The sequence below is a fragment of the Scatophagus argus genome, chromosome 6 (genome assembly GCF_020382885.2).
Source record: "Scatophagus argus isolate fScaArg1 chromosome 6, fScaArg1.pri, whole genome shotgun sequence".
Classification (NCBI taxonomy): Eukaryota; Metazoa; Chordata; class Actinopteri; family Scatophagidae; genus Scatophagus; species Scatophagus argus.
The window spans coordinates 25,715,791-25,736,892 of record NC_058498.1 but is presented as its reverse complement, the minus strand read 5'-3'; the positions used below and the strand labels follow the sequence as shown (position 1 = coordinate 25,736,892).

At 38.8% G+C, this 21,102-nt stretch overlaps 1 protein-coding gene across 7 annotated transcripts in view; it reads right to left on the bottom strand.

Annotated features, from left to right (window-relative positions):
- Window positions 1–5,941: 5,941 nt before the first annotated feature.
- The window catches only part of st3gal3a (ST3 beta-galactoside alpha-2,3-sialyltransferase 3a), a 35,738-nt gene continuing 20,577 nt past the window's right edge, over window positions 5,942–21,102 (bottom strand). For 6 of the 7 annotated variants that reach the window (XM_046390518.1, XM_046390520.1, XM_046390519.1 and 3 more), the window contains 6 exons: window positions 20,610–20,673; window positions 19,864–19,959; window positions 18,603–18,789; window positions 9,843–9,989; window positions 9,377–9,523; window positions 5,942–7,189 (listed from right to left, as the gene is read on the bottom strand). In XM_046390518.1, coding sequence (XP_046246474.1) covers window positions 7,082–7,189; window positions 9,377–9,523; window positions 9,843–9,989; window positions 18,603–18,789; window positions 19,864–19,959; window positions 20,610–20,673 — 749 coding nt within the window. In that variant the 3' untranslated portion in view covers window positions 5,942–7,081. Of the gene's footprint in view, window positions 7,190–9,376; window positions 9,524–9,758; window positions 9,990–18,602; window positions 18,790–19,863; window positions 19,960–20,609; window positions 20,674–21,102 lie in introns of those variants that run through there. The other variant, XM_046390525.1, reaches the window with a different exon arrangement.

The window sequence follows — 21,102 nt, the reverse complement described above, 5'->3', positions numbered from 1 at the left end:
GCCCTGAGGGTCATTGACACCTCCTGCTGTCATGTGAGTCATTAGGGTCACATGAGCCAAGGTTTGAATCATTTGTGAGTGATTGTCCCACACTGCGTTATGTGCATCATTAGAGTCGCATGGGCCATGGTGTGAATGGGGGTTACACTGTCTGGGAAGGGATCTCAAGGCTGCACTATAGTTGGCTGATAGTTGGTGTCGTAAGCCCCCACCTCTGTTCAACGATGGTCATTCTAGTTGGACATAAATGACCTTCTTTCCTTCTCTCTCAAACCATCTGTCCACTTAGTCAGAAGTCTAGCAATGAGAAGATCTGATCAGGGGTGAAGTTAGGTCTGATGGGTGAGGAACTGCCCTACTGTAGTCATTTTCTGATTGTCTCCACTGCCTTGTTGTGGTGAAGAGAGAGGTAACATCACAAGACACCATGGTTTCATCTGGGGTCTGTTTGAGTTACTAGACTTTGCTGGTGAAGTCTGCGAAGTTATGGATGTGATGAAGACTTGTACCTAACCTAAATGATGGCCAGGTGTTTTGCAGTATTGTAGCTGGCTGAGTTTATACTGATTACAATGGGTCTGAGTAGGGTTCCTAGGGGGTTGGAGAAGCGGCTTGTGATCGGAAGGTTCACCAGTTCGATTCCCCCCCCACAAAATCTGTGTGTAGTGGAGTGATTAATGCGAAAAACGCTCCCCCACTCCATTAGCCGGCTGATGTGCCCTTGAGCCTTGAGCTCTGTTTGAAGCGAGACCCCACAAACAGGTACAAGAAGAATCCTTAACCCCAAATTTGCTCGACAGGCGCTTGATATGTGTGTTTCACTGTGTGTAATTTGCCGGGTGTTGCATGTGTGTGTTCAACTAAGGATGGGTCAAATGCAGAAGACGAATTCAGTGTGTGTATGTAAAAATATATAAACTGCTAATAAAGCGATTCTTCTTCTTCTAACTTGGGAAGTCCATATATGCAAGGTGCAGCATCTCCAGGGTAAAGATGGTAGTATGTCTGGTGGTTGATGGTTTTTCCTTTTTTAGTTGTTCTTGTAGCTGTTTGAAGCAAGACCCCACAAACAGGTACAAGAAGATTTTTCTCCTACAAACAAGTACACAATCTAAATCATTGCTGAAGGATGGACCACATTTTCAACAGATTGACCCACTGGTGCCAGTTTGATTGATTGTTTGATTGAACAACATTAGACACCATACTTGCCATATCAGTGATTGAAACCACAACTTCTGCTAGGCTCTGACCCATATAAGACAATGTGGTTGGGTTGAAAGATTTGGTAAAATAACAAATAACACACAGTCATTTAAATAAGTGGCATAATCTTTGCTGTTCTGTTACTGTCCGCACAAAGTTATATTTGGATTAACATAACATCTCAGCATGTAAAAGTTCAGTACCTTTCAAACAATTCTTATGTCACAATACAGCTTGTCAAAAAACAACAGACACGTCGAAGATAGAACAATCTTTCAATTTATTTTCATCCTACGTGTTGTTGTGCACAGCACACAATAAATACATGGATACCTTGATTTGACCACCTGAACTGCGAACACTTATTGTGAGGTGAGCTCTAACTAAACAGACCAGAGGGTGTAAAGCAACACAAAGAGAGATGATCTACAGAGTTTACAATACAGTTGATCTTGGTAATAAAGTGAGATGGATTCATAAAGCTCAGTTTCTGTGTTTGATAGTAACACCGATCATGGCTGAGGTTCCTGGGGTACCAACTTTTGACAGGGCTGAGTGAATTAATGAGAATGTTTTGGTATTTAAAACAAATAATCGTTAAGAGGTGTTTTAGTTATTTGGGGAAAAAGGGCTGAATGATACTGCTAAACAAAATGACACTGCAATATCTTTTTACTCCTGCAATATATACTGTGATATGAAAAAACACAGTAGGGAGTCTATCTTCTCTTCTAACAAAAAGATGCCTCATCATACTTCTACCACAGTTGGTTCAGCCCTCTGCCACCCCTTTATTTTCACTTTCACATATGTTACTCTGACGTATGAGTGAGGAGAGAACAGGTGGAGAGCTATATATGAAAAACAACACATTTCTTAATGAACTTTACCAATGTGTGCGTGTGTGCTTTGTGCGTTGCAGTTTCGGTGTTATTTACACGTAATCTACTATTTCTAATAATATTAAAATATCTGCTTAATTCACCCGGTGAAAGATAAACAGGCTGTTCATAAAGGAAAATTATAACAACTAGAAATATATCGTTTGGTTTGGACCATAAGTCCAAACCACAACTTTAAAAATAATGACAGTGCAAACACTTTTTTGATGGTCTAACGTTACCACTCAGTCTTGGCTATTGTGTCATATCCTAAAATTTACTAGAAGCTTAGAGCTAATATAATATTAGACTGCAAATTACACATATAAAACATCATTTTACCTGAGACATACTGCTAAATGATCTTTGGAACTGATGGGGTCCCTGAAGTTCATTTTGACTTTAGTGATGACCTCTTTCATGACTGTGACAACAACTCTCGTAACTCGTCTTGTCTTTGAAGAACTTCATGGTTTTCTTTCTGTTCTCCTGTTCAACATAGAGCAATAACAGGCCATAAATTCATTTAAGTATTGCTAAGCTGCACACACAGTTGGAACACAAAGCGCGGGATTGGTGCCACTATTTACACGGCATTATCGTGCCCACATCTTTATCATTATAATTATAGATATTGTTCTTGTTGTGGCCGGCCCTCCAAAAGATAGAACAGGCTTATCTTGTAGGTTAGTCATGGAAAACGAGAACCTTGCAAGTTTTCATTTTTTAACAGACAATAAAGTTGTGGCATGACGCATAATTTGCTTTACCTGTAATGCAACTACGTTATGATGTTGAAACAATATATTGTGTATGAACAGAAAAGTTTAAGATTAAATTAATGCTTCAGGAAATCTTAATTGCAGGAGGGAATAACAGTTTAAGAGGCCATTTTATGCTTTTGGGGATTTTCCCTTTTCTTTAGCATGTTATGTATGAAACCTAGTGGCTGTTATTATTATATTTTAAATACTTGTTATATGTACATTATATGAAGATCTGGAAGGTACGAGCACAGAACACAGCCACCGTTTGCTTGGCAGCGTTGTCTGACTTTGATTAGAACATTAGAAATTTTGCTCAGACCAGAAACAACAGGTGCTGCGCTGGTTCAGGCCAGTGGGATCTAACCAGTCAGAATGGGGGGCATTAAAGAACCAGAGCATTTTTGACAGAGGGTGAGCAGAGGTGCTGCGGAAATGTACAGCATGAAGAAATGTTTTTATTTTTTTTTTCTACGTTACAACACGTAAACCTTTTCTAGTAGGACCCTCACATAAAAGTACCCGAAAATGAACATAATATGGCTTCTTTAAGGCCAGCATCAGCATAACTCTGATACTCTTAACTCTGACTCATAACTCACTATCCATATACTGTATGTCAAGACAAAATCAAGCATTCAGCGCACTTACAATAAATTTTAATCAGCATTACTATTATTATTGAATATGATTCAGCTCTGGATGTTGTGTGATATTGTATGTGATAATAAGCCTTATTTCCACCACTCCCTCTCTCTGTCTCTCGCATACGCACACTGACGATGCGCATACATGTTTCATGCTGTTTCTCCTTGATATGTGGTTGTGTATTACAAAGAGACAAGCTTTGTTTCAGAAAAGACTGCAGCCAGACTTAAGACTGCTGACAAAACAGGAGAATTGGGAAATCCTACACTAGAGCAAAACAACTCTGGCTTGCACAGATTGACCAATGAGTCATCTGCTGTGTTTTGGTGGGCAGCCGTGTCCTAGAGGTTAGAGAAGGGGAGAGCGGCTTGTGACCGGAAGGATTGGAAGGCATTGCAAGGCACCCCAACGGGAGGTAGCGAAAAGACAAGAAATACTGATCCTAGAAAGTCAAATATAACTGTTCTGATGTGTAACAAACTGAATTAGATGCAACGTGGATACAAGGTTTTACATTCTTTCCGTGACTTGGCCAAGAGACACGGCAGACTACATGTTGGAGCCCACCCAATGAGAGTCTTGTAGAACTGGCAAGATGTACAAAAGTGATTGAGACAGAGTTGCCAGAGATCCATTTCACTGTTTCCCCTGACAGCACAAACTATTCCTTCTTTCACCATAATAACAGTGTGTGGGGAAAAAAAACAATGCACACGCTAGTCTTTTTGTTGAGATCTTGTGAGGCATCCCGGATATATCTGTGACACACTACACAGGACGAAACTAGCAATTAACTAGCAAAAGCTGCTCATTTTCATTCTTGATGTTCTCTGTCGAGTTGTGACATTATCAGGCTGACATTGTGTAGTCCAATCTCTGCCTTAGGGGTGTGTTTTGTTCAGCTTGTATGAAGTTACCCAGAATAACAGTGCTTACTTTATTGAATACAGTCAGCTTTAACAGAGAATAGAAATAATGATCAACTCTCAGTGATTGGCTGAGTGCTGATCATGTGATTGTACGTGTAACTGGCGCAGCTACACAGGTAAGTTAAAGGTGAGGAACCATCGAGACCAGGGGTCAGCAACCTTTAGCATGAAAAGAGCCATTTGAAAACTAAAACCCACTTAGAGCCCCAAAACCTATCTGACCACTATACTGAAAGCAACACCACATATAGTTTCCTTAAACTTATGCTTTATAACTATAGTATGTTACTTTTATGAATCAATAAACTTTAAACAGAAAATGACAGCTTTTTATTTTTCATTTTTAACAACGCAAAACACCTAATTATTTTGTACTTTGAGAGAAAAAGACACTGGCACTTACACAATTAATTTCAAATAAAATAATATATAACGCATTAGGGCTGGACAATTATTACTTTTTAATTTTATCGTTTGTTTTTGTGAGCAAGTCAGCGACGGTTAGATAACTAGTGAGCAACGGACTTTAAAAATAATTATTGTAATAATTAAAATAATAACTAAAATAATTGTAGGCGTTAATTAATTATCGTGTTAACACATACGCGATAATAACATGTTAAATTGCACAGCCCTAAAATATATATGAAATAAAATTTAAAAAATGCTTGCTAATTTCTCACCACATATTAAGCATAAACCAGTTCTGTCAGCAGTAAAAGCACAAAGCTTTTTGTCTGAAACTTCTTCCATTTGTCCACTGCCAGCTTACCAGGGGCCAAAATAAGTCACTTATTTGGCAGCAAAAAGTGCCGCAAACAGGACGTCACGGATATTTTGATCGACAAAATATTATAACAAGTTTTATGTTAATGTCACAAGAGTACCTCAATCTCCAAAGAAATAACTATTACAGTGAGAAAAAAAACTGGATAAACAGATTGAAATCAATTTAAATTAATGTCCATTATTTATTCACATCATTTTCCCCCAAAATATGCTCGCCCTCTGTTAGCCACAGGAGCCACAGAAGAGGGATGAAAGAGTCGCAGGTTGCTGACCCATGTTCTAGACCTTTTCCTATGTAAGGAAACATATGACCTCTCATAAAGTAGATTAAACAAAATTTTCTGCCAAGTCACTTCAGTAATCAATCTTAGATAATTCACAGTAAGCACTTAAAATGTATGAAACTGATTCAAATTAAATGAAAACTGTTTCACTTCACACATTTATAGCATATATTTATAACATATATATAACATATAGAAAGATTTCATACATTTTAATAGCTAATGTGACAAAAATCATAATGAATTGAATGAATTTTTCTTGTGTTATTAGTTTGTGTTATTAATGTTTACCTGTTTAACTGGGATGGTAACACAATAGTAGTGTTCACAAAAACTTAACCTTAAATAAAATCAAAGACATACTTATCAAACTGGACTTTCCCAATACAGAAATGTTTTCCAATACACTACTAAGCCTGTTTTCTTTAATTTTAGCACTAATTTGTCTGGTCTACACAACAGTGACACTCAACAACATGACCTGAGAGTCAAGCTTTAAAAAACAAAAAAAAAAACCGAAGACTTTGAAAGGTACCCCCACATGCCACAACTTGATGTGGCTACATCACTTTCTGGTTTCACCACAGCTTTGGCATGTCTCCATTGGATCCATTTCATTAATGTTTCAAGTAATTTTGCCAGCACCTTTTATATTTAACAAAAAATATAGTACATATAGAGTATTTTCTCAACAGTAAATATTAGTCGAAAGACAAGTGTAGCATTCCTTCTCCTGATTCATGGACTTCAAAGGACAAGAGACAGAAACAGTCACCGACAAAAAGATAGGCATGATATAATATTAATTTAACTCAATTATCAATAAATACAGACAATTCTATATATTCAGAAGTGTGGATCATGCTGCACAGATACAAGCTGCTCTGGCCACATTGAAAGAGAAGTGCAATTCAGCCATACCCAGTGGTGAGTTTCTCTCTCTCTTTCAATCTATCCATCTATGTGTGTGTGGATATATATATACACCCCCCCCACACACACACCTTGTTGTCTTACAAAAATAATGTGACACCTCTACACTTGTCTAGTCAGTTTGATGTTCATGCGACTGCTGATGAGGAAGCTCTCATTTGCTCATGCTCCCTAGCTTTTTAGCTTAATTCTGACTCTAACATGTTGCCTTGGTCCAGGGCGGCTGAGTTATGTATTGTGAGGTGCACACCGTGTTTAACACAGAAAGAGGAAGACAGAATTAAGTGACTCCAAGATTGATGCAGAGTACATTCAGATTTATGAGCAGAAGGACACTTGTAGAAGTATCTATAAACCCAGCATCCTCATCCTCTCCTCCACTCTAAAGCTTGCAGCAGTTCTACAGGGAAGGTAGCCTGGTCTAGGTGCTGGATTGATTCCCAACACTGCTGACATTCCCTTGAACCAGGGTATCCTGGTCAATAAGCCTCATGTACTCACAGGCTCTGCACTAACCACTGTCTGTAACTGCTGCTGCTCTCTGCTGGGAAAATGGCCTACAAAGCCTCAAGTTTCCATCTTCAGATGTTGGAGCAGGTGGAGGTGAGCACAGTGCTGCATCCAGAAGACTTGCAGATGAGTGCAGATCATAAGCATTCAGCTCCACAGATCCCACTGGTCCAGTCCTGGATAACTCCAGCTTTCACCAGCTTGACCAGGAACTCCTTTTCTTTGGATATATTGTGAGTCCAGGACTGCAGAGGGGAAAGAGACGCACAGGATATGAAGTGCAGTAGGTGCTGCAGGGCTGGTGCAGACAGCACACTAAACAGTTGGGTTTCTGCATCGTTACCTTTTAGATAGATATAAAAAATGATACCTTTTTCAACACACTGAGCACAATAGTAGCACTATATCAAGAATGCTGATAGACATTTTCTGAGATTTGTTGGCATTTTTCCTTGAAAGTGGTGATGAGGATGGTGATGTGGGCTGGCCAGTCTGTCTGGGCAACACTTTGGTTCAGAGTGACCAGTGCAAAGGTTTTCAAACTGTCACTGTTCCTTCAGACAGAAGTCATGATAACAAATAACATGAGTAGGTTTACTCAAGTATTTAGGGATCAGTCTGCCAAGGTCTTCTCCTTGACTCCTCCTGTTGGTGGTGGGACCGACCCATGTCCCTGTTTGGAGCTGAGCCTAGCCGGGCCCCATGGCGAAGACCTAGCCACCAAGTATTTGCCGGGCCACTTCCCCAGGCCTGGCTGCAGGGCGGGGACCCTGTAACCCTCCAGGCAGGGTACACTTGTCCTTGTTTCTCCTCTTCATAGCGGTCTTCTTGAACTGCGCTTTGTCGGGCCCCTCCCCCAGCACCAGTTTGCCTTGGGAGATCTTACCACGGGCAAATAGGTAGTAATTTTTGTATATAAAATTTAAAATTTATATTAAATTTATATAGAAAACAAGTGGCAGATAAATCAGAAAAAATAACCTTCACTGTCAGCCTCCAATACCATCAAAGAATTTTGCTGTGCACAAAAACTTAAGACATGAATGTGAGATGCCAAAACGTTCATATGCAGCTTGCCTTGCTTCAACTATAACGCGACCAAATGAAATTATAGCTATATATGAATATATATATAGCTTATAGCTTATAATCATAGCTTGATAGCTGGGAGTACTAATAATAGCCATTTTGTTGTTTATATTTGTTATGATATTTTTCAGATACTGTTCAGATATTTTTCCGAACTAAATAATTGGAAGGCTTTAGCACAGGTCTGTAACTAGATACCAGACTTTTTTTTCTTGTTTTTGTACGAGCATTTGCTTATTTATTTGCTGTCAAGATGTTAGGAGATTTTCTACAAATGTAACAAAAAATGCTTCTGAAATAACTTACCAGCCTTATCTTTGATAATTAAAATTGAGGCGCTTGCAATTTGAGTAATTTATTTTTAATTCAGACTGCAATCCAAAAAGTTTAATCCATCTGAACTAATGGAGGACTGTAGAAACAAGGAAATTCCTTGCCTGTCTCAGTTATAAGAGTTGGGGGTGGGGCCCAGCAGCTCTGTGCCTCTATGAATCACACAAGTCCATGGCTGGTGGTGAAAATGGGATGAAGAGCGTTGCATGTCTGTCTAAAGAACCTAGGTTAAGAGTGATTTATCAGCAAGTTAGAGGCTGTAAGACTGTGGGACTGTGAAGAGGAGTGAATTACAACTTTAAGACTGTATGTAGTGTGCTATGACTGCATTGCTATCAAAAACCAGTGTCCAGCAATGTTCCACCACTTCAGATTCCATACACATCCCAGGGCACTACTTAGCATTCTGGGTAAATCCCTCTTAGATTCCTAAGAGACATTTTAAATGAGAGAAAGGTCAACATAAACTGTTTCAGTGCTGCATAAACCTGGAAAATGTTAGTTGACAGGTTAGTCAGAATGATAACAAATTTGGAGGTTGGGTTGGGACTATTTTGTGATGAATCATCAACCTAAACTGTAAATTCACCAGCCTGAGTTTATAAGGTCAGGCTAAGTCCTTATATTTACCAATGCCTCATAGGTTTGTCACATGGCCACAAAATTTTTCAAATTTCAGTAGCAACACTGATTTCTTAAAGTCAAACTGAAATTTGAGTTTGCCTTGCATTATAGAAAGTGGGGGTGCTAGCAAATGATCATGACAAAATATGACCAGACTCTTAAAACTCACAATAACAGACTACTACTCTGTACAGAGTGCTGAGGTCCCAGATGTAGTTAGGCAATGTTGGTCCTCTATTAGGCTGTTTGGAGCTGAAGCAAGCTATTTTTTGTGCCCACCCAGGCAGATATTACAGATATTAGTAGTAGAGTCCTGAGATGTCTAACTGTCTGATGTCTGATTTAGAAGCTATTATGGTATCTTAATGAATCGGGTCTTCAATTACCTCTTTGATGACGGACATCCTGATCTTCTCATAATAGTGCAGAGGGGCGTGGGGGGTGCTCATGTTGTAGCCAAATCCAGCCACAGTTACTTCATCACAGTTATGAAGAGCCATCGTTATGGCAACTGTTCCCAGGGTTGGAATATTCTGAAAAACAGATAAAGAGTTTGTAATAAACTGGCAACTGAGCCATAACCTGTATCCCAGAACATGTACAGTTAGTAGTAGTCCTATTTGTGTCAGCCTGACGAGGTAACACTTTCTGTATACACACTGTTTTTCAAATTCATCTCCCTACAGCATCTGCTATGTGTTCACAGAGACCTTCGTAATGCAAAGAGGCAGACAGTGAAGTCAGCTACAAAATCTCCTATTAACTCACCATTGTGTCTGAAAAGGCTCAATGTCCCTGCTACTTCCTTGATTAGAACTGAAGAGAAACTAGGAAAAACAGCAGGTCTCTCACCCCTCTGCCCATCTTTCCATTGTTATGAGGTAAGCCAATCAACTTGAAGGAAGCCTCCTGGATGAAGTAGGGGTTTAGGATGCGTATGTCACAGGGTTCCCTTGGAACGTGTCTGGCCACCGACTTCCAGAACCCATCAGTGCTACGCTGAGACACAACGAGTGAGGAAATTAAACTGTGCAGTTAGTACGACCCTCACACTGAACAAAATGGGTATGCAATCAAATAACTAATACAATACAAATACACAAAAATGAGAACATATAAATAAATACCTAATACAGTTTTACCACTGTTAACACAACATCAATTTCGTGAGAGAAATTAAAATCAGATAATAAAGTAATGATTTAATTGTGATGATTTAATTGATGATTTCATTTCAAGGACAACAGTTTAAAGCTGCATCACTCAATATTTTTTGACATAAAAGAATCAGATGCATTTTATTTAAAGACAACATGTATTGTTAAAGCTGTCACTCCTGCTGAATCCACTGAGACTTATAATATTTTTTCAAATTAAAACCTGTAGCTGGGCCTCTGATAATAACTGGGTGCCTAGTTTACACAAACACATAAAGGCTGGAAACTCAGGAAAAAAGAGTCATTTTATACAAGCTGACAGTGTTTCATTTGGTTGTCTGTTGATATAACCTGAAGGAGAGACACTGAGGAGGGAAGTATACAATCTTGACTATGTGATGTAACCCGGGTGGGGGCTAAAAGAATATCATGATCTATTTAATCACAAACATGATCCACAATCTAAATTGTGTATTTTTTTCTCAGTTTTGAAATGCCTTGTTGGCTATAGCCAGACATGAAATATCCTATAAATTTCTGTATTTCTGTATTTCTAAATTTCTGGAAAGATAATCCTTTCAGGCACAAGCGTTTCATTTGCCAGGCCTCTAGCTATAACTCATATACAACTGTTTACAATACATCAGCCTTTCTATTTAGTTAACCACATTACTCTATTGATATCCTTATATAGCGCAGATATTCTAGTCAATGAGGTTATGTGAAGTTTGGAAACAGAAGCAATGACTGTTAGATATTGTGATGTCTGCGACTCACCTGAAAAATAGACTGCATACCACTTCAATATCGATTTTGAAATAAAATAGTCAGATTGCCCACACTTGTGTAAAATGAGTAAAACTTAAAATCATTACCTCATTCATGAATATTTCTGCTAGATCTTTCACTAGCACAATTGAGGTTGTCTAACAATGAAGACAACAACTCCCACAACAATTATTTGAGTTGTTTTTATTCAGAGACCCCTCATGGCAGAGCCTACATACTGTGCACTGAAATGCTCGAGGGCTTTTAATCTGAAACGGATGCAGTGAAAGGATCACATCGAGGCCTCATGCTGAAATACAACCAATAGTAAAGTATTATTGCTAAAGTAGTATTATAACAATTAACTATGTAGAAATAAAGACTGCCTCTAATTCCAATCTCATGTAAAGACCTTTTACCTTCTACAGTTGAGGAAAATAAAGGAAATACTGCAGAACCTCTTTCAGCTCATTGTTTTTGTTTAATTGCCTGGTTTCGAGCAGCAGCAGATGGCTGTTTTCTGTGAAAAAGCTCTTAGAAATCCACTTCTCAATACCTACCCAGCAACAAACAGCAGGAATACACATCAGCAACTGGCTAGTGAGCACAAGGAGACACTTATTAGATAAAGAGCCAGATTTAGATGCAGAGACAAATGCAACTGCTTTGTGTAATGTGTGAATGGGGAACTGCTAGCTGACGTGAGCTATGACAATCTGATATGGCAGAACATGTTTCTTAAACTTTACAAATGGGCCTGTGTGTTGTAGTTATATCATTTACATGCAATCAACCATTTCCAACAACATTAAAATGTATGCTTCTGTGTGGCAGAAGATAAACAAGCTTAAAAGATAAGCTGACTTTTCTTGTATGAGTTGTAGAAAATGAGAATCTTGCAAAATTTCCATTTTGTATCAAACATCAAAAAATTGCAGCATGACATGTTCATTTCCCTTACTTGACATTGTATGTGCAGCAGTATGATCAGTGGTGTCAAAAGTACACACATTTATTACTCAAGTGGAAGTATAGATACAAGAGTTTAAAAAAGTACTGACACAAAATTTCTACTCAAGTTGAAGTACAGAAGTATGGGGTTTGAAAAATACTTTAAACTACTCCAAAAAAAAGCAGAAAAAACAAACAAACAATAAACTTTAAAGGACAAAACTAGATGGAAGTCACATCGCTATAGCGATTACGATATGATGACCAGCTGTACGCCTAAATATTGTAGGCATGTTTTTAAACACATATTCTTTGAATGTAAAAGCATTCCCAAGCTTAGCTGCTTCAGTAGCGTGAATCTATGAGGACGAGGGATGTAACAACATTGAACTGGAACACTGGAGTAGCCTTCCCATCATATTTTATTATTCAATATGCTCAATATGCTCAATATATATCAATAGCCACCAAATTTAGCCACTAGGTTTGTTAGACAGTTTGATGCTTATTTAGACTGTAAATGTTTTTCATTGTTGTGTTGCAGTGGAAAATTATGTTAACACTTAACAGCTTAAACTCTTTAATTAAACCAAAAACAGTGATGGTCAGCCAGATTACCACCAAATATAAATCGAATTCTGTTCATAATTCTTTGAGTTATTTTGCACACAGACAGACAAACCAACGGGCAAAAACATAACCTCCTTGGCTATCCTTGGCTATTAAGCAAGGATTTCCTCTATTATTATATCGTAAAGCAAAGTAAGACCATCCAACGACTTCAACCAGTTCTTCCAGGTAAGGCCAAGGATGCATTAGGAGGGCTGGTTGGTTTTCCTCCTGGCCACCAACCTCCTCGCTGCTTCCCCACATTCCCCATATTTCAGATTTCTCTGGCACGGACATATTCTATCATCAGTACCAACACCTAACTGCACGTGTGCGCGTCTTTCTTGTTTCTAGGCGTGTTCATTTGTCACGTGCAGAGCAGACGTATCACGTACAAACCAACAGGATGTCTGAGTATGATTATTGAACACATTTCGGTGCTGACACAAAATATTGCGCAGTCCTAGTAGCAGTAGTAATCTGAAATGTTAATACTGGATAAGTACCATTAATATTGACACTGTACTGACACATCAATTATTACCACCTTCACCTGGTGGGTAACATATAAGGCAAACAGGAATGGAAAATATGATGACCAATGAAAGCAATACCCCAGGCTGAGGCCCGAGGAGAGAGGTCAACACCATGAAAACAATGATGAAAAACAAGTGACACAAACAAAGCCAGTCATTGGAGGAAGCCCCTGTATCAGTATACCCCGGGCCATTACACTAATTACGAGCAGCCTGCCCAGCAATTGTGATGCACTTAATGATTAGTTACTGGGATACCTGCCACGGAGTTTGCTCAGGTATAGAGGAGTGAGGGGCAGGGAAAAAAAACAGCAATGATATGAGCTATTAGCTTACTAGCATAGCACTGTTACCCTGTTAGTAAGCTCCTCACTGATGGATCAGATGGTAATCCTGTCTGACTGAGGCTATTTTGCTCTTCTACCTGAGCTGGAAACCCAACACCTTTGCTGGCAGCACTGGGAGGACACAACAGTCTGTGGAAAACCCATCTGCACTGAGGTTAGGATCATATAACTCCCTCTCACATTCTCACATCTCTGTAATAACAATATCAGTGAATATGTTTATATAAATTTAGTCTAGATAAATCAACGCCAAGCAACGTATTTACAGTAAACCCCTTTATCATGTGTCACGGAGTAGAGCTGCAATAGCATGCAACTCCATTCATTTATGCAGGAACTTACAAATAAATGTATTTTATTAACTGTGACATATATATCATTAACGATATAACAAAAACTACAGTTACATACCTAAGCGCAGAGGGGATTTGAGGATATGAATTAATCAACAGAAAACGATCAAAATCCATCCTACTGTATGGGCAACAATATTAATAGAATATAGGATATTAATAGAAATTTTAGAATATGAGAGGAAATGCAAAAGGATCACCCATGTCAGCAGGAATAATCCTTTGCAGACCATGACTGCAGTTTTTTCATTTGTTGAGATATTTCACTCTGGACCAAAGCGGTGGACTGGCTTATGGTGTCATTTCTGGAACTGTGCCACAACAACCCTGGCAAAAAGGTAAAAGACGGAACAAGTACTAGATAGTATAATTGCAACTATTTGATTTGTATGCATGCTGACTGTATTGCTAACTATCCAGTCAAAAATTTCTTAAAAATTACATTTGTGGTTCCCAGACTGTATCATAATGAATCAAGCGATGACCTGACCTGAATGAAATTGATGGGTTTATTAGAGGCCTGCAGCAGCCACAGACACCAGACTGTTTCAAAAATACAACACTATCAACCTTATCAACCCTACCATTAAGGAATGCTCATATATATATATATATATGTGTGTTTGTGTGTATAAATAAAACTTGACAAGGAATCTGCATGAGATTCAGTGTGCAGGTTTCTTCTCACCTAATATAAAATCACAGTCACTATTGATGCGTCCAGTGCAATCTTCCTTGCCAAGGAGCCAAGTGAGCCATTGTGAATGTCATTTGTATCCTTGGAGCACATTGCCAGCTCTCAGTGTCTGCTTGCCACTTTCCTTATCTTGTGCCATCAGTATTCATCCAGCCAACACTTGCCTATTCATAACTAGTGAATGTGTGTGTCTGTCCATTATGTGGTGTGCTGTCTCAACTCCTATGGTCCTGGGAAGGGAACCTGATATCCTTTTATGAAGTGCTAAATGAAGCTGGTCTCATTAGCTTCAAAGTTCTTTAACACCATTACGGTTTATTCAACCTACCTGTGCAGCAGTGTCAAATGTCACACCTGTGCTCCCTTTACACACTTCCAACAAGGACACATGGCTACTTTCCACTGATCCACTGAAGAGCCCATGTTAAAACACAGAGAAGTGTTAAATTTAAAAGTTGGATATTCTTGAAACAAACTAGTTTATATGGCATGTAGTTGGACTTGATTGAATCTGAAAATGTTTCTATCTGCTCCAACTGTCCACGCTGGAGGTCAGGGTGAAAAGTCTGCTGTCACAACCTCCTACTGCCAGTATTCCTCTCCCTCCAGTGTATGTTTTTGGACAGTCTCTCCTGGAAAGCATTCGTGGGACTGCACACACTTGTAAACACAAAAAGTGTTTGAATAAATTATATGACAAAAAGCACGTTGCAAAGCGTATCTAGATGATGGATACTGACACTGACACAGTATCGGGCTTGTTATCTGGTTTATGCATAGCAACTACAATAAGTATGTGGATTTTAGAAGCATGTTTAAATGCCAGTGTAAAACAAAAAATAGTCTTGGGGTGTAAAAATACACCTCATGGCATAGTAATAACAGTATAATATCTGAACAGGAGCTGATGTGGGATGGCAGCAATCCCTATTATGTTACAGGTCAATTTGACCCGTGTTAAAGTTTGAAGATCAAGAAAAAATAGTTACAAGTATTTTTTCAGTATGAAACTTCTTCTGCTTGCCTTAATTAGAGTAATCAACATATAACATGAAAATGGTTCCTCTCACACATTTGCAACCACCCCCCACATGTTTATATCACATAGATACTGTTCCGGTCAGTCTGACACAGCAGTCAAACTGGGGGTAAAAGGGTGTCAGAAAAGTGAAAATGAAAGTGGTGAAACATTAAAAAAAACATTCAACATGTATGTTTTTTTATGAAGAATGACTGAATTATCCTATTTGAACCATTATCTGTGAGAGGTAAGGAACACCATCCATTCATCCATCCATTTCCTATACCGCTTATCCACCAGGGTGGCGGGGGAGCTGGAGCCTATCCCAGCTGACTACAGGCGAGAGGCGGGGTTCACCCTGGACTGGTCGCCAGTCAATCACAGGGCCAACACACAAAGACAACCACACACTCTCACACTCACACCTAGCGGCAATGTAGAGTAGCCAGTTAACCTAATGTGCATGTTTTTGGTATTGTGGGAGGAAGCCGGAGAACCTGGAGAAAAGCCACGCAGGCACAGGGAGAACATGCAAACTCCACATAGAAGGGGCCAGACCGGGATTAGAACCTGGAACCCTCTTGCTATGAGGCGACAGTGCTAACCACTGCACCACACCATTATACTAAATATTGACAAAATAGATAGTAATGGAGTTTGTAATTAAATATTAAAGAAGCTTATTAGGATTTTTTTTTATTTTCAGACTTCTTTCGGATAATAAAATACACAACAGGAGGGTAAGTAATAATCACTTCTACTATAGACAAGACACAAGGCTGTTGACAATAAGGAGCTCAGGTGCTGCAATACAGCTGCCACAGAATGAAGACTGTGTGTCAGTGGAGGTGAAATATGACCCAGGACTGGGACCACCCTGTTGACAGCCACATGAAGCTTCAGCTTCCTGCTCCACATCTGTGCTCTGACAACGCTCTACAACAAGCCCAACAGAGTGATGAGTATTCTACACAGAAGCACAATAACAGCCATTACTTGCTTTTTACCTCCTGTTTAGATCTATTTGATGTCTATGAGCATTTGGCCCAATTTACTCTTCTGCCAGGTACAAGGAATGGAAAGAGAGTATAAAGCTGGTTAAGGTTTGACCCTGGCTGTTGGAATCTGTTCAATTTCCACTCAAGTGCACATGACTATAAGTAGTTTTGGGACAGACAAAGACAGATGTGACAGCAGAGGAGGCAGCCTTGGCATGCTGGGTCGATGCATAACAGCTTCTTATAATAACTACCTCAAGGCCTAAACAAGGGAGCAGTAAAGTGCGTAATTATCACTAGAGGTGCATCGATAGCAATTTTCCTGGCCGATTCTGATTATGTGTGACCTGCTGGTACCGTTTTTTGCCAATTTCGATTTACAGGAATCGAAAGGATAATTTACAGCACGTGCAACTTTTCGTCAAAGCAAAATTTTACTTTCTCAACTTTACAATTTTCCTCTCAAAACAAAGTGGAAAGAGCTGCAAATAATTAACTGAAAATGAGCTGTACACCCAACTTTATCTGACATATTTTACTTATCAAACAAACGCAGGTTTACATACCAAAACAAATGTTAGTTTGTTTGCATGCAATGTTCAGAAGAAGACACATTTCAGCATAATGGAAGAGTAACTATGAGGCGCATACTTAGATCAAATCTTGTATGGGCTTGACAACTGCTACTGCAACTCTACTTTATCTTTATCTTGTTCATTATGTGCTAGTAGAACCCTCAGAAAATCAATGCTTTGCTAACAGCAGAGTTCAGACAGACAGTTAGAAGCAGTACTTAACTGTTTCTGCTGGTGGAGTGACTGTGTTACAGAGAATGCAGCCATGTCCTTGAGATATCAGTGGTAACAGAACCTGCATTGTTGCTATGCAGAGCTTCAAGAATAGGGAATACACATATGTACGTGCATACACACACACACACACACACACACACGCACACACACACACACTTGTTTCCATCACTTTCGGGCATTACAAAGACTTCCATTCATTTCATGGAGGCTTAATCACCACCCAACCACTAACCCTCACCATAACCTAATCCTAACCTCAACCCTAACCTTAAAGCAAGTCTTCGCCCTAATATTTAATAATTTATGTTGCGGGGACTTGCATTTTGTCCCCATAAGAAGAATATGCGTCCACACAGAAACAAACAAACACACACAGGTCTTGTTCACAAATGATACTAACGTCTGTAAAGAGTTATACCTCAGTACAGGTGTGAATGCACCCTAGATGGATTGAGGATGCATGTAGCATAACTCAGGAAGGCCAGGAAAGACTTTCACTATGTCTGACAAAAAGGTACACTTTGGCTTAAGAATGAGTTGTCATATTGCACATTTGGTAAAATACGGAATTGTTGACACTAATCTTGTGTGTCTACCTTGAAACTGTGTTCACTGTACAGATCTTCAGTGTTGCTGGGTTGAAGATGTGTGTGACGCATCTACGTTTTAGAAGTCATAGCGTCTTTGTCTTATATCAGAATCAGATTTATTGGCTAAGTATGTAAACACATAAAATGAATTTGGCTTGTTTTCTGTTTCTCACTAATAGCTACGTCATTTATAAGCCTGGTGACATTGTAACTTCCAGAATAAAAACACACACACACATAGCAACACCCATTCAATCAGAATCTGTTTATTACTTGGTCATGTGATATGATAGGAGTGTAAAAGGAGCTGTCAGGCTGTTTGTGAAAACTGCATTTCTAGTTAAACTACATAATTTATAATCTTATAAATTAATCATCTTTCAGACGTAAATGAATTGTTTATTATTTCTGTCAGTTGCATTCTGAGGTGGCCTGAAGATAATGTATCAACAATCAGCATTACAGCAGTCATCATATGGTGTATTTTTAACACAGAGAATGGAAAGGATATCTAATTTGGCAAATTAATTAATTTTGTCCTTGACATACAAGGAAATGTAAACCATCCCGTGAATATCTGTAACAAATGTAATGGCAATCCATCCTTTACTTTTTAAAAATATCAGTGTGGACCAAAGTGGTCGACATTGGCGTTTCCATTGGAGTTTTTCTGTGCAAATCACAAAAACTGCATCAAAACAGATAGATGGTAACAATCTCACAGCTGTATTTGCTGGTGCAGTGGCAAAATAGACAGTGTTCAGCTGCCTTACCAGCCTCTGGTTGAAGACCATGTGTCGAAGCCATTTGAAGTCCAGAGCTTTAAAGGCAGACAGGACAAACAGGGACTGAGCCTCATAGCCTTCTCTCTTTTGGATGGCACCTTCAGGATAGGTGATCCTCATGGTGGTCTTGGAGCCAACATCTTTCTCAAAGCCTTTCACTGGGGCCTGGTTTAACCTGTAGCACACAGCTGCACAATGAATCACATGCACTGTCCAAAACAATGAACAATGAACAGACTACAAATTCCCATTTTAATCTGCAATGGTGAAAAATTTTTAAGATTATCAAATACAATATTTAATTGAATGATAAATCACATCATATTTCAAGGATGAGTCTTAATGGTCTTAATGGTATGTGACAACTGTCCTAGCTTAATTGCACTCATTGTTGTAATAATGTCTTTATGGTGCCTTCTTGGCAAGGTCTCCGGAAAAATATTTAAATCTCAGATTCCCAGATTCAGCACAGAACAAAAAAATAATCCAGGTGAGGATGCAGATGGGTGATTTTCAGGACAAATTCATTAAAATCCATAGTTAGTGAGCACTTATCTTTTTCCACTTGAGTGAACAAATGCTGACCTTCAATGGCATCTGGCATTTTAGAAAAATGTTCTCTTCACAAATAAGTCCCACTTTATACTGCACTATATGTATGTATATATATATATATATATATATATATATATAGATAGATAGATAGATAGATAGATAGATATAGATGTAGAGATAGATAGATAGATATAGCACGGTGAACAGAGTGCTCAAGATGCTGGTAGGACTATGGTATAAATAGGTGGGTGTAAGCCATCACTGCCCGCCAAAGAAAAAGTGCTCAGCACAACACTGATTTTGAAAAAACTGAGATAAATAAGTCTTCAAGCAAACTTGATTCACTTTGTCATTATGAGGTATTTTGTGTAGAATTTTGAGGGAGTAATTTAATTTAACCCATTTTGGAATGAGACTGTAACATATCAAAATGTGGAAAAAGCAAAGCGGTGTGAACACTTTCTGGGTGCACTGTAAATGACAGAGTTCAGAAAACACTGGCCAGACTGTTTCAAGCTAACAGGAAGGTAATATTTTATTTAACTGTCATTGTATTAACATACTGATTTGTTTATCTAATTGTCAATTTTTAATTAAATTGTGACTTATTTAGTCTTAGATATTTAGACATTTGTTTCAAGAAAGTGGAAGCAAAGTATGTGCTATCTGCATGTACTTTTGTGTCATAATGTACCTGACCACCACATCAAACTCATCAATCCTCTGTCCCAGAGACTTGTTGGCAAGGATTCCTCCATTCCCTACTATGATGCACGTCTTACAGCTCATACTGTAACACAGAAAAGAAGAGCAATTATGATGTGGGGCTACACGGCTCCAGTCATTTACCATACATGTTCACTTGATGGGAAATATGTCTTACTTTTATTTTCTCAAGAAAGTACTACACATGAAAAGAAGCGTGTATTAAAACTATTGTTTGTTTTGCTGATGTTAATCAGTGGAGCTGATGTGAGAACTTGTATGAATGATATTAACTGGTGAGTTAGGATGAAATATTGCATTAAGTATACAGTATTACAGAATTAGCTTTAGTAGTAGTAGTAGTTGTCTGTCTTCCCGTATGATTTAATTTATAGGCATTTGTATACTCTTTACATACAATACATACAACACTTATGATGAATTGAAAGTCAGATGACCAATTTTTGGACCAAATACAAAGAAATTGGAAACACCCACAAACATGACACTGATAAGAGCAAGACAGCCAAACACCCACGGTGACTAATGTTAATGTGTGGTGCACTGGAGAAGAGTACTTGGATGTGCTTTCATTTAAATGGACTTGCATTGAAGCTGACTCCCTCAACAGTTTATTCTCTCAATGATAGCTTTAAATACAAATTTTAGACGGACATATTGCCATGACCCCACTGGGTGAATCAGAGCATGACAGGAAAATGAGCACCAACTTACCTGTCGACTTCTTCCCCAAGGCCATAGCTCTTAGTAGCAGACAGAAGAATATCTATTATCTTCTCTAGAAGTATAACAGCGAGAAAGAGAGAAAAGCAGAAAGAGAAAACAAGTAGGACGAAGATGAAAGTGAAGTAATTCTTCTCTCCACAGTCCTCTCAGCTAAAATGATGCTCCCATCCCTGGACAACAAGACTAGCTGTGATAAATGAGACAGGCCAGAAGCCAACGGCTGGGTGGGCTGATACTTCTTCCTGTTACAATGTTATACAACCGTTAAAGATGTGTGACCAATCAAAGCTGTAGCCCATAGACACTAAAGCTCACAGCCAGATAAGGGAACAGCATTACTAAACAACATATTCTCTGTCTGATGGAAGCTAGCCGTGACAGATTATATCACAGATATGTCCCAGTTTTAGAACAAAAACCCTGTTGTCACCAGGTTTGACTCATTAGATCTTAGACTTGATCTCTGAAAAGGCTGAACTTG